The sequence below is a fragment of the Onychomys torridus genome, chromosome 2 (assembly GCF_903995425.1).
Source record: "Onychomys torridus chromosome 2, mOncTor1.1, whole genome shotgun sequence".
Taxonomy (NCBI): domain Eukaryota; kingdom Metazoa; phylum Chordata; class Mammalia; order Rodentia; family Cricetidae; genus Onychomys; species Onychomys torridus.
The window spans coordinates 92157752-92172698 of NC_050444.1; the positions used below are offsets into that span (position 1 = coordinate 92157752).

The 14947-nt window shown below is 38.0% G+C and overlaps 1 protein-coding gene across 2 annotated transcripts in view; it reads left to right on the forward strand.

The window, feature by feature from the left end:
• Positions 1-14947, forward strand: part of Kdm4c (lysine demethylase 4C) — a 236043-nt gene that overhangs the window by 143942 nt on the left and 77154 nt on the right. For both annotated transcript variants that reach the window (XM_036178197.1, XM_036178196.1), the window contains 3 exons: positions 606-682; positions 10190-10245; positions 12121-12229. In XM_036178197.1, the coding sequence (XP_036034090.1) occupies positions 606-682; positions 10190-10245; positions 12121-12229 (242 nt within the window). The remainder of the gene's footprint in view (positions 1-605; positions 683-10189; positions 10246-12120; positions 12230-14947) is intronic.

The following is a 14947-nucleotide window of genomic DNA, read 5'->3' on the forward strand; positions in this document are numbered from 1 at the left end:
CTTCCTATGTTACATTGCCACAACCTATGTACTGACCCTACAACCTTGTTTTCTGACCTCTACACACCTGCTATGGTACTCATGAGTCCACGTTGTTACACACAACACACATCATACACTCACACTAATACTATTAAATAAAGCAAACATTAACGAAAGTCCAAACTAGACAAAAAAAGTAATATATTTTCATGTTTTCGGAACTGACAGCATAATAGTTAGAAGAAATATGAATCAAAAGCAACTTGACAGAGGCTTACTGACATTTTTTTGTTTTTGCTAGGCATTGAATGGCTTCATTTATTTTTTTTCTTGAAATATGCATTTTTTCCCATACTGGATGTTTTACCTAATTATTCTTGCTTGCTATGCAGTCGACCACTAATTTATAACCCAAACCCTCATTATACTTTTTATTTTAGAACAACCTCAATTACATAGACGAGCTTTGCGCCCTCTATGTAGATCATATAATATAGTACTTGAATATATGATCTCTATGCCTCAGCTTTTTAGTAGCTGGGATCATAGGTTTGTTCTGCCAGGGTGTCTGACATTTTAAAGATGCAAGACGTAATGTATATATCCATGCCATTATATTGTAGGTTGTTATGGCGTCCCTTCTCACGATGTATGTGATGGATGGCTGTGTGCCCGGTGCAAAAGAAATGCATGGACTGCAGTAAGTAGATTTTAATATTGTGCTATTCCTCCTCTATTTGTACTCACTGTGGTCATTGCCAAAGCTATTGGAAAGATAAAACTGTGTACATGTTCTGATGCACTTCTAGGACCCTTCTCTCCAAGTCATCCTACATAATGGCTTTGTAACCACTCTAGAATGTGTAGGTGGCATTCCACTTCAGATCTTATTGGCATCCTACTTCATCAAGTCCACATTTATATTTCCAAGACTAGATTATTTTCATTTAATTGTCTTACACAATTTGAAATCCTTACAAATAATTCTAATAAATACTAAAGGGAGCTATCTTCATGGATGCTTGAAGAAATCACAATGCCTGCAATTTCCAACCACCATGACACTTTCCATTTATTTTTTTCATTCACACCTTAACAAATGTAATTAGATTTCCTACCTGTGGAAGTTATTACTGTAACCTTTTGACTGAATGTTAACAAGTATTGATTCTCCATTTAAAGACCACAGATTTCTCTTGGTCTAAATTATTGTTTTCTAAAAATGTCCTTGGAAGTTTATTTTCAACTGTCTTTGAATTGCATTTCCTTAATTTACCATTCCATATACATTTTCCATTTAACTATGTTCTGTCAGATTGCAATACTGTGTTCCTCATTGATGATCTCACAGCAGATATTGATCATTTGTTAGAATTAGCAGTTGCTCTCTCCTTTAGCAGTGCTCATGATGAATTGCTAATGATAAATTTCCTATAATCAAAGTTAAGGTCCCAATGGCTGCTATGACAAATACGAACAATAAGAACTTACATCACTGTTGTGTAATTGGGTTTTAGCTGTGGAAGCTAACGTGGTGGCTAAACTGAAGACAGCTCAGAGATCTTTCAGGATGATTTCATTGTTGCTCTTTACCTTGGCCAGTGAGAGAAAGAAGGAGGAAGATATGACTACTTTTTATAAGATACTCTTTATAGTGCAAATATCACAGCCTAATTGATATTGGTGTAATAGCTCCCATTTAAAAAGCTTGTACATTTGTAGGCCTGAAATTTTTTTTCCCCCTCTGATACAATTGGTTAGAATAAAATCCAAGTAAAGGCATAACATCTAAGGTAATCAGAAATCTATCTCTGCTTTTATACCGTACTGGATACCCAGTTTTTATTGGCATACCTGGATATTGCCATCCAGTCTCTATTCTGTTTGACCCAATGTGATGTCTTTTTAAGTCAGTTTGATAGCTAATGTCCCATTACTTACCTTTATCAACCAGAAATGAATTTATGAATACGGTTCACCAAGATATTGAGAGTTCTCTGTTCATGAGCTACCTATGGCTCCTGTCTGTCTCAGGTACTATTGGTCTTTGCATAGCAGAGCCATGGTCAGAGAAAGGCTCACCCATGCTAGTTCTGGTCTATTATGCTGGTTTAACATGGTATCGCTTTAAGATTAATTACTCTTAATTAAAATTAATTTCAACCCCCTCTCCACACTGTACTTGACACCATGTAATTTGCTTTTGGACTGTAAGCATAGGGTAACTTACCACTTTCCAATGGCTTTCAAACTCAGATAATTTCAATATAGGCCTCGATTTTCCAATATTAACTTTTAGTAAATGCTTTTTTAAATATTTTTTTTTATTTAAAAATTTGTTTCTTTCCTTTTATTTACCAAGTCCTATCCCCCCTCCCTCCCTTTCTCTTGCTTCCCCCACCTTCCTCCATCTCAGCCCTATCCCCCCCCCTAATATAGGGTAAGGCCTCCCTTGGGTAGTCCACACAGGCTGGCATACCAAGTTGGGGCAGGCCCAGGCCCCTCAATGCTGCATCAAGGCTGAGTGTGGCATGGAATCATAGGAAATGGGGTCTAAAAAGCCAGTTTGTGTACCTGAGATAAGTCCTGGTCTCATTGCTAGGGGACCCACAAGCACATCAAGCCATACAATTTCACACACATTCAGAGGGCCTAGTTCAGCCCCATGCAGGCTCCCCAGCTATCAGTCCAGAGTCGATGAGCTCCCACTAGCTTGGGTCAGCTGTCTCTGTGGTTTTCCCCATCATGATTCCTACCCACTTTCCTCTTATAACCCTTTCTCCCTCTCTTCTACTGAACTCCAAGTTATTGGCCAAGTGCTTGGCTGTGGGTCTCTGCATCTGCTTCCATCAATCACTGGATGCCGATTTTATGATGACAATTAGGGTAGACACCAATCTGAGTGAGTGCAGGGGAAGGCTAGTTCAAGTACCCTCTCCACAATTTCTATGAGTCTTAGTTGGGGACAGTCTTGTGAGTTCCTGGAATTTTCCTAGCTGCAGATCTCTCCCCATCCCTTAATGGTACACTCAGTCAAGAAGTCTCTTTTATTGCTCTCCCTCACCGTCTCTCTCCCATGTTCCCACCTCCCATTCCTTCCCCTGTATTCTCCCTTCCCAGTTTACCCAGGTGATCTTTTTTTTTTTAAATTTTATTAAGAGATTTTCTATTAATTTTACATATTACCCTGTCCTTCCTCCTCCCACCCCCCAGTTTTCCCCCTCCCAACCCACTCCCCATTTCCACCTCCTCAAAGGCGAAGTCGCCCATGGCAAGTCAGCAGAGCCTACCCAGGTGATCTTAACGCTTTCTCCTTCCTGCGGTGATCCATGTGTGTCCCAACTAGTGTCCTCCACTTTACCAGCTTCTCTCAAGTTGTGGATTGTAGCCTGGTTACCATTTGCTTTGCATCTAATACTCACTTATGAGTGAGTACATCCCGTGTTTATCTTTCTGGGTCTGGGTTACTTCATCAGGATGATATTTTCTAGTTCCATCCATTTGCCTACAAATTTCATGATGACATTGTTTTTTACTGCTGCTTAATACTCCATTGTGTAAATGCACCACATTTTCTTTATTCATTCTTTGGTTGAAGGGCATCTAGGTTGTTTATAGAGTATAATAGTTTCATATCTATCCACTTTACCGAATTTTTCATAATTTCACTTTCCTTTATGGGTGAATAAAATTCCAATGTATATTTGTACATTTTCATCATCTATTCATCAGCTTATCACATTTGCTAGCCATTATGAATAGAGCTGAGCACAACATACCAATGCCTATGGCCTCTTTATTTTCTTCCTTTCTTTTTTCTTTTTTTTTTCTGGTTTTTCAAGACAGGGTTTCTCTGGATAGCTTTGCGCCTTTCCTGGAACTCGCTTTGGAGACCAGGCTGGCCTCAAACTCACAGAGATCCACCTGCCTCTGCCTCCCAAGTGCTGAGAATAAAGGTGTGCGCCACCACCACCTGGCTGAAAAAAGGTTATCTTGAGTAAGGTAAACTATACCCAAATGTTGTATGTCTCTCTCATCTGCAGTTCCTAGTTCTGAATCTTTAGAAGTCAGTCTACAATATAGAGTAATCACATAAACCATGAAAATATAGAGGCCATAGGCATTGGTATGGCATGGGGGTGTGTAGAGCAGGGAGCTTGAGAGGAGAATAGCAGGATACAGGTGATATGGAGAGGGAAGCAGAAAAATGGGGAGCGTCTGCAACTGGGAAAGGAGTTTGGGGTAGTCAGTACAGAACTAAAAAGAGAGACAAGGAGCATATGGCACCAAGGTTCATTGATAAAGCTCAAGGAAGCATATTATTTTTAATTATACGTAATACATGTAAGTATATTTGTAAGTGCACCATACACTGTACACAGAGAGAGAGACAGACAGACGTAAGCACCTCTTAAACAAGTTATGCCTTTTGGGCTGACAATGCTCCCCACAAGAACCATAGACTAACAAAACACTGATACCAGGCACAAGGAACCTCCTTTACAGTGATTGATTAGAGTAATCCAAGTGATTCACAAAACAATATAGACTATCCTTGTATGTCATGGTTACCTCTCAGCAGTTGGACATAAGCCCCTATTATTGAATGCACCACACACTTAAAATGTAGAATTTGGATGATTCAAAGCCATGGGAGAAGTGGGGATGGGAAAAGAAAGACAAGCCTTAACTAGCAAAGGTGTCTCTGGAACAGAAAAGATTTGTGGTCTGTGGTCTGAAATAATGCTTCCATGATTAAAGGTGACCTTCCCCCCCTTTTTTTTGTGACAGGGTTTCATATGTAGTTTTGGGTGGCCTGGAACCAATTATATAGACAAGGTTGCCCTCAAACTTACAGACATATTCCTGCCTCTTCATCCTGTGTGTTGGAATCGATTGTATATGCACCACTAGGTGCATATGTGCGTGTGCATGTGCATGTGCGCGCGTGTGTGTGCGTGTGTGTGTTTAAACTCCCTGCATTTCCTTGTGCTACTCATGGGTTTGGAGCCATCTACTACAGACCTGCATCCCTGAAGAAAAGTGACTCTCCTCCTGCAGACGACATCATTTACCGATGGCTTCTGCCTTAGAGTGAAACTTTACTGGTACATGACAGTTTTTTGGTGACTTGGTCTTATATATGTATTGTGTCTAACAATCATAGGTGTTGTGAATTCACGTGTGCTAGAGTGCTGTCATTGTGTCGCTGCATTTGTCCTCTACTTCTGCCTCTTATAATCTTTCTACTCCTGAGACTAAAGTTTCTCTCTGTCCTGCCCAGCCACATGGACCCTGCAGCAGCTTATAAAATAATCACTCAGAAGCTTATATTAATTAAAACTGCTGGGCCATTAGCTCAGGCCTATCACTGACTAGTTCTTACATTTAAACTCAGCCTATTTCTGTTAATCTATGTGTTGCCACGTGTTACATTCTCCAATCACACCCCCTCTTCTGCTATGATTCCTGAGCTTTTGCACTGTGTGTGTGTGTGTGTGTGTGTGTGTGTGTGTATGTGGGGGGTGGTGGAGAAGGAAGAGAGGGAGTGCAGTGGATGTTTCCCATTTAGAGTTAGTTGAGTAGGCTACAGTTTCCTATTCTCTGCATATTGTCTAGTTTGGGTGTCTGTTTTAAAGTTTTCATTACACAGGTCTTTTCAAACCTTGGGTTAGATTTGTTCCAATATGTTTTTGTTTGTTTGATCTTGTTTTGTTTCTTTTGATGCTCTCAAAGAGGTTTTATCATTGTCATATAGAAAGGTTACTGACTTTTGTGTTTTAATTTTGTATTCAGCAAGTTGTCTGAAAGTGTTTATCAGCTCTGGGTATATGCTTTTGGAATTCTTAGAGTCTCTCATGTATAGATTTACATGTTTTGTATACTGAAATTCTTTGACTTCTTTCCTATTTTTGTCCCCCTTATTTCCTTTTATTGTCTTATTGCTCTACCTAAGACTTCAGTTATCATATTGTAGAAGAGTGAAAAAATTAGACACTCTTGGTTCAGATGATAGGGGAAATGTTGACAGTAGGTTTGAAACACACACATATTCCTTTTAGGACATTAATCTGAAGGAATGATGGATTTTGTGAAAAACTATTTGTGTCTACTGAGATGATCATGCTTTCTGTCCTTTTATGGTCTTTATAACATTAATTGATTAATCTATATTGAACCATCTCTGCATCTCTGTAATAAACCTATCTTGATCGAGGTGAATGACCTTTTTGATGTGTTCTTGAATTCTGTTTACAAGTATTTGTTGTATTATGTTTAGGAGGCCAATTGGTCTCTAGTTCTTTTCTTCCCTCCCTCCCTCCCTCCCTCCCTACCTTCCTCCCACCCTTTTTTTTGTATATGTATTACTTTGGGTATCAGGGTAATAATATCCTCACACAAAATTGGGGTTTTGTATTAATCTTTCCTTTCTATATAGTTTGAGAAAAATTGATGTTAGTTTTTCTTTAAAGGTATGGTGAAATTCCCTGGTGATTTTTATCAGTTGTATACATTTTAATTACAACTCAGTCTTATTGCTTTTTATAGTTTTATAGATCTGTTTAAATTATTTATCTTAATTGTTGTATTTATATCTAGAAATGTATTCATTTCTTTTAGATTTTCATATTGAGTGGAATATACTCCAATTCAATAATTTTGTGAATTTTGCTGATATCTATTGTAGTGGGTCCCCTTTCATCTCTAATTCTATTGATTTGGGTCTGTCTTCTGCTTGTGGTTAATTTGGTTAGGGGCTTGTCAATCTTGTTTTTCTTTTCTAAACACCAACCCTTTGTTCATTAATCCTTTGCTCTATTTATTTTGTTTGTTTATGTTTCATCAGTTTCTGCACTGATCATAATGATTGCTTTGCATCTACTGAATTCTTATTTGCCCCAGGCCCAAGGTATACCATTATATATTTCAGATCTCTCTGATTTCTCCTTTTCTCTTTATCGTTTATGTTTTTTGGATAATAATATATCATTTTTCCCTACCATTTTCTCCCTCCTAACACATCTATATATTCTCCCCTGTTCTTTTTCAAATTCATGGCCTCTTTTCTTATTGTTTTTTATATGCATATACATATTTATATACATACTCCTTAATATAACCTTTTCTGTTAGTATGTGTTCAGGGATTAATATAGGCATGTAGGACTTCTGTCCTTGAAGTCTTATCTCATAGAATTAGATAAGTTATATTTTCAACCTATTGTCTTTTTAAAAAATACTCAGTTTAATATTCATATTTGCTATGTTAAAGTTTCTATTGCTGTAGTAAAACACTATCACCAAAAGCAAGTTGGAGAGGAAAGAGTTTATTTCATTTTATACTTCCAGGTAACAGGTCATCACTGAGGTAAATCAAGTCCAGAACTCAAGGTAGGAACCTGGAGATAGAAGCTGATACAGTGGCCATGCAAAAGTGCTGCTTATTGATCGTTCCTCATGGCTTGCTCAGCCTGCTTTCTAATATCATCCAGGACTACTAGCCCAAGAGTGGCACTACCTACAATGGATTGCCCTCCCCATATCAATCATCAATCAAGAACATGTACCATAGGCCATTTTTGTGTTAGAAGGAGGATGTTCTCAGTTGAAGTTCCCTTTTCCAAAATGACACTTGCTTCTGTCAAGTTGGCATAAAGTTAGCCAGCATATATGCATCCAGTATGTTTGATCAACTCTTTCCCCAATCTCTCCCTGCTAGTCTCCCCTCTCCCCCATACCACTTTCCCCTCTTAACTTTCTTTGAGAAAACATACCCATTGAGTGAATACATTTAGTGCTTCCTCTATATTCATGGGTATAGGACCATCTACTGAACATTGGTAGCTTTTTAGGAACCATATCCCAGAAGAAAACAGACTTCCCCTTTTCCAGCAGCTATCAGTTGCCAATAGCCTCTCAGCTAGGCATCCATACTGAGAATTGGTCTGGCTTGACCTTGTGCAGGTCTTTTGCATATAGTTCCAGCTTTTGTGAATTCAGAAGTGTACATCTATGCTGCAATGTCTGGCAACTACTGTTTTACTGCATGTGTCTACTCCTTTTGTGTCTTTAAGGTTGCGTCATTCAGTCTCTTCTTTTATTGTCACATTGACCAGTTGTCTCTATTAACCTCCTACTGAAAAAACAAAGTTTCTCTGATGTTTGTGGAGAGATATACCAATCTATAGGTGTAAAGATAAGAACTGGGAGGATTACCATGTCCATTCAGCAGAAAAATAATACTAGATTAGTTACCCTTAAAGCTTGTGACTAAGTTGTCCATGTTTTGTTTGTTTGTTTGTCTATTTAAACCCAGTTCATGGTGCCAGATATGAGTTCTATCTTGTGGCACGGTCTTTAAATTCAGTCAGAATATCATTCCTATAAGAATCTTAACATTTCCTTTTATGCTTCTGCTATACCAGTCTAATCAGACATTGAATACACAGAACTGTGCTGTGGTCCTGTGTTGGTATTAATATCTTCGAATATACAGTGAAAGCCTTAACATAAAGTACTGCAACCTATCTAGTCTTTGATTCTTGGCCACTTCAGAAGTGTTAGTTACCCATTCCATCTCATGGAATGGACCTTAAATCCAATCAAACTGTGATGGGTTATTACCATAATATTTGTGCCACTATTTTACCAGTATATCAGGCAGACAGGTCACTGTGTGGTTTGTAACACTTAAAGCTACCTTCTAGTACCATGAACAATATTCATTAGAGATGAAACTGCTATGTAGGCATGAGCTAGACATTTCTCTGTTGAATGATAGGTATTGTTTTCAGCTATAGGTCCTGATCATCATTTTGTGGAGAATAAGCAATACCTTTGGCAATAAATAGTCTGTGATATTTGGTGGTGGGGATGGGTTCCATGGGGCCCCTTTGGCCAATGACTCAACAAAATGTAACACATTCCTAACACTGGAAGTTTTACTTCATGGCATATGATATCTAGTTGGAATATAGGTTGCCCTAATGGTGACTCCATTTAAATTCCTTTCATATATGAATATATCTTAGGAAGCTTCCACAATAGTAGGTTTTCCTATAATTTTTAAAAGGCCTTTTGTGTTACTTGTTCCTCCCCTTATTCTCCTTTACCCTCCAATCCCATCCCTCTCCACATTTAATCCTCCTAGTCTAGTTTCTCATTTATGTCTCTGTTTCCCCTTCCATGGGAGATTCTCTGGGCCCTTACAGTACCTAACTTATGTGGTTATTTGGATTGTAGCACACATATCTAAAGCTTAACAGTTAATATCCACATATGAGAAAGGACACAATATTTGTTACCTCATTCAAGATGACTTTTCTAGCTCTATTTACCTGTGAATTTATAATTTCATTTTTCTTAACAGCTGAGTAATATTCCACTATGTAAACGGACTATCTTTTTCTTATCCATTCCTATTGTGATGGAAATCTAGACTGTTTCCAGTTTCTGGCAATTATGAATAGACCAGCAATGACCATTTATGAGCAAATATTTCTGTAGTAAAATACAACATTCTAAGGCTTCTTTAGCTCATAAATCCAAGCTCCTCCATAGTTTTCTGAAGATTAGTTCCAAAGGTCTAGAGACACAGAGTCTGATGTATCCTGGTACTAGTCCACTTCTGAGTACCAGTTTTCTGTCTTAGTTACTTTTCTCATTGCGGTGACAAAATACTGACAAGAAGTAACATATGGAAAGAAGGGTTGATTTTAGCTCACAGACTAATACAGTCCATCATGTCAGAAAGTCAAGATCCTTGAAACTGACCAGAAACCACAGAAATGGAAATTTTTGAACTCAGCTTTTTATCTTTTTAAAATGTTCTCTACCCATGTGATAGTGCCAGTCAAAGTGCACCCACATAGATACAAAGCAGTGTTCCATTAATGCCCCCAATGATTTCTTTATCCAGTTAGTGTAACAATTGAAATTAATTTGACATCTGCAAAGTTCTTTTTCACAACTTCCCCATATTGCAGCAGTTGAGAGTAAAATGGTAGTTCCTTCAAAGGGACCAATACACCCAAGCAGTTTCAGGTTTTCTCTTTCCCTTCTGGAACTTGAAGTACTATTATTTTATCTTAAAACTTTTAGTTTCAAGATAAACGGAAAAGGGCATATAAGAATTTTTAGAGTTGTTTGGATGAATGTCAGTGTCATTTGTTATATGGGTCTTATAATTGTGTTAATTTTCTCTTTAGGAATGCTGTCTCTGCAATTTGAGAGGAGGTGCTCTTAAGCAGACTAAAAACAATAAGTGAGTAATACCTTGACTGTGTTGAGTTTCATCATTTCTTTTTCTTCTCTTTAAGTTCTGCGTGGTAGTTTGCTTTGCCCCTCTCCCTGCCTGTGATTTTCTTCACAGATATTGCTCTCTGGACCTAGGGGTTAAAATTCTTCCTCAGAGACTAAAGCTAACTGGATGTAGTATAGGACTTGCCTCTCTATTCTGTGCTTTTTATGTAATGACAGTCCTTATTTTATAAACAGGTTTCTCCTTTGTTTGTCTTCCTTCTCATCTCTCTCCTTTTTCTCCTCTCCTCTTCTCACCCTCTACTTCAGCAGTACTCCATTCATAGTTAACTGAGCTATTCTTGTGCTCTCACTTCCTCTTTCTTTTTTAGCAAGTTGGTAGAACTTAGCTTCAGTGGGCCAACTAGTCCTGCCTAGCCCATAGTACTGGAATTGGAACTCCTGATGCATAATGTTTTGATGACATTAACTTAATTTTGTATGTATGCACGTGAGTCTGGTTGCTTGGAAAGAAGAATAAAAGCATTTATTATGCATGCATTGGTAAAGTGTTGTCTAAGAGCCAATACTTTTGCTTGATTTTTGGATCGTCTTTCATAAGCTTATCTAGTAAGACTGGCATTATCCGACAGTTTTCACTAAATTTTAGATGTTGTAGACAGGCTTAGCATAAAAACATATATCATGAGAAATTATCTTCTTGATAGTATTTATTCTAGAATGTTAATTTTATTTAAGTGTCGAAGAATGCTCTGGTAGGGTTAATGGTTGTCCTTTCTTCCTATGATCTTAGGATGAATTATGACATTTATTGTTTAAGTGAAGTAAATAAGCTTCGACTAAGCCAGGTCTAATGGTGCAGTCCTTTAATTCCTGTACTTGGGAGTAGAAGCAGGTGTATCTCTTTGTGAGCTTGAGGCAAGCCTGATCTACATAGTATACTCCAGGACAGGCAGGACTTCTCTTGGAAAGTAAAAAAAAAAAAAAAAAAGAAGAAGCTTAGGCTTAAACATAGGTTGATATATTTGATAATACAAATCTTCATGATTCCTGAACCTCCTAAGTCCTAATATTTTCTTTGAGGTATAATGCTTAAGAGATACTGAATAATATTAATAACAACTTTATGCAAATTTAGAATGTGAAAGGATACTCTAATGTTTTAAGTAGGAGATCAGGAAACAAGCTAAATTTCATTTCTCTTCAGTGATTGATTCCTTTGGTTATAGTTACATTGAAATGAGGAAAAATATTTAAAGACTAAACCAGTTTTAGTGTGTATAGAAAATATTTATATTTGAACTAATTTGCCTCAGAACATGTGGTATATATCATTTTTATATCAAAACATGATTTATTGTTAATTGAACTATTCTTTTGTCATGTATTAGCCTAAATATATTACACATGTAGTATCACATGGTAACAAAAATCTACATTTCCGTATTCTTAAATTTTTTTGAATGTATATGATCGTGTTATAGGACTTTGCCTTTACCTAGTTCGTTTTGTGTGTGTGTGTGTGTCTGTATCTTAGCGTGTATGCAGCTTATGAAAGGCAGAAGAGAACATTAGATCCTCTGGTACTGGAGTTTCAGGCAGTTGTGAGCTGCCTTCTAGGTGCTGGGATCTGCCAAGGTTCATTGCAAGAACTACTGAGCCATCTCTCTAGCCCCCTTTACTAGTTATTGATGTCAGAGTGTTAGGCAGATGTGCTAAATATACCCAGTTGTCATTAAAGAGGTTTAAAAATCCATAACTTACTTGCAGTGGGATTAAGTTTTTGGCTTCATTTCTTTTGTGTGCCAGATTGTCACCACCAGATGGAAGTCTGTAAGTTTAGGGAACTTGTTTATTTTTAATGTCTCCTTTCCTGTAGGTGGGCCCATGTCATATGTGCTGTTGCAGTCCCAGAAGTTCGATTCACTAATGTCCCAGAAAGGACACAAATAGATGTAGGCAGAATACCTTTACAGAGGTTAAAATTGGTGAGTGGTAAAGATTTTTTTTTACTTCATATATTAATATGCATTTCAAATTCTGAATTTGTCTGTTAATTATGTTTCCAATAGCATCATTTTATTCTACCTATATTTTCCTCTCTCCTGAATATATTTATCCTCAAATTCTTCCCTCATCTCTTTGCTAAGAAGAGCTTTACAAATAAATGCAGAATCCGTTTTTAATTACAGGCTTTTGTTACTCACCTGTAGAGACTAGATGCTTAACATGTCAATGTCAAACTCTGACCTGTTACCTTCTGATCTATCAGAAACTTTTATAAAAGTGTTCTCACTGGTTTGCTTTTTTTTTTTTTCATTTCTGTGTCACACAGAATTAGTTTAGGCCTCTGTTTTGTATATTTGCTAAACACACAAGCTTAATGTGCTGGTGGAGTTCCTTAGAATCTCTTCAGTCTCTGTCATTAATAATTTTTCCACTATGGAACACTTCAAGCATTGTCACCGAGACAAGTTGCTTGTTTCTTACAACTTTCTTCCCGCAAAGAGACCCTTTCCTAGGAATTTACTCTACTGTCCCTTGTTCATAGAAAGGGTAAGTGAACACTGTTTCACATTATAATATTACCAACTGTTTTTTCTTTAAGAGGAAATATGTAATCTGCTGTTAGCTAATGAGTAGTATGATCAAGATACAAAAAGTAGGGCTCCTGAGATGGCTCATTACTTAAGAGCAGTCCCCACCCATCTGTCTTCCTGTTCACATAGATGGGAAATGTTTAGATGTCAGTTTATTTCACCAATTATCACCTCTTTTGCCAAATAGTGTATGCTTTTTAAATAAACCACATTTTTTTAACTTTCTTTTTATTCTGTGTGTCTTTCACATAATATATCTTGATCCCATTTATTTTCCTGTTCCTTCATCCCTGCAAACCCTCCCCCACAAATAAAAGAAAATGTAAGAGACAACAAAGATGGGGAAAAAATTAAAAGTCTCATCATGGAAGCTAAAGTGTGACACAGTGAATCATGCAATAAATCCCTTTGTCCATATATCTTTACTTGCAAGTGCTCATTGCAAAGAGTCGTTGTTCTGGTTTGGGGTCTCTGGTTTCTTGTACACTATTGATGCTAGGCCCTCACTGGGAGTCTTCTTGGATATCTGTTGTTCCCCTGTGTTGTGGAGCTCCTGCACCTTTGGGTCCCTCCACATGCTCCAGCTGATCATAAATGGTTTGGACGTTGGGGCAGGCCAAGTCATAACCCTGGTTCTGGTCCTGGGTAGCTGCAGGGTTGATCACCCCACAGTTCTCCCCTGCCCTCACCACCAGGGTGAGCTTTCCAGCACTGCCCTGTATAATTCACCCCTTGCAGCATTGAATGAGGGGTGGTGCCAGTTCTGCTTTCATGCCTACCCACAGGGTTGGCTCTCCCACACCATCAGGGCCAGCTCCACTGTGTTGCCCATGCAAGGTACAGAGTTATTGTCCTGAGTACTAAAGCTGGTAAGGGGCAAAGATAGCCATCCTGCTCCCATGACCCCAGGACCAACTCTTCTACCTGTCAAGGTGTGGATGGTTGGGAAGTGGTGGGGGGTTGCACCTGTCCTGTGCCCATGCCACCACATGTCAGATAAGTAATGGGGACAGCCTTCCCCCACCCAACATTTGGGCTGGATTATCCATACCTCTGACAACAGGGCTGGCTGGCTCTATTTTGTTGCCAGGGTAAGGTGCAGGGCCTGCTTTCCCGAGTATTGCAGCTAAACTACAGTTCTTAACTTTTAGCATCTTTTGTTTTATATTAGGATTTCTCATTCTTAGCTCTTTGGATATTTTACAGCAGATAATTGTTTGTTGAGGAGATCATCATGTGCATTACAGTGTTCCAGCATCCTGGATCAGGTGGATGCTGCCAATATTCTCTTATGCAGAATCACCCCCATTTGAGACATAATGAGAAGATTTTTTTCCTTTGGACATTCTTAGGAAGAAATATCTTGGTTTGACAGGCCTAAATTACAGACTAGAGAGCAGTTATCCTTAATCTGTTTTAAAAGATAGGCCTAAATAAATTTTACAACTCTAATTTTTTTATTTCTTGATAATGTAAGAAAGTTTTATAGCACATATGCTATAATTATTATTTACAATTTGATTTAGTATCTTCAGTTAGTTATATATGCTTGTAGAAGTTAATAGCCTATAAATGCTAAGAACATTTTACTAAAGTTTAAATGCTATGGTATGTATGATTGTACACGATTAAAATGTGATTGAATGAATAAAAGGCAACAACTTGTTACTTTTTTCTGGCTTAAAATAATTGTAACTAGGAGAATGTGATTAGATAATGACAAGTAGTTTGAGTCTTAGAGGGTTTCTCTTTTAATTCACATATACCTCTGCATACTCCACTAGAGTAAGGCACCATTTTTCTTATTTTCATCCTGGAGGAGATAAAGTTTATGAAGGAGTCATGTGCCATTCACCCCACTCATTTAATCAGTATGGGATTCTTGGATACTTGGGTTCCCAAGCCCTCCAGAAAAAACACAGACAATTGCCACTCATTGCTCTTTGTTGCCAACCATAACTAGATGGTAAAATCGTATTATTAAAGACAACATGTCCTAGTGACAGGACACAGAGAAATCAAGCTGGAACGGGGTTGAAGCATCCTCCTTGCTGCTTAGCCTTATAATGCCAGAAGATGCTAATCAAGACCAGTGGCTAGTTCCTG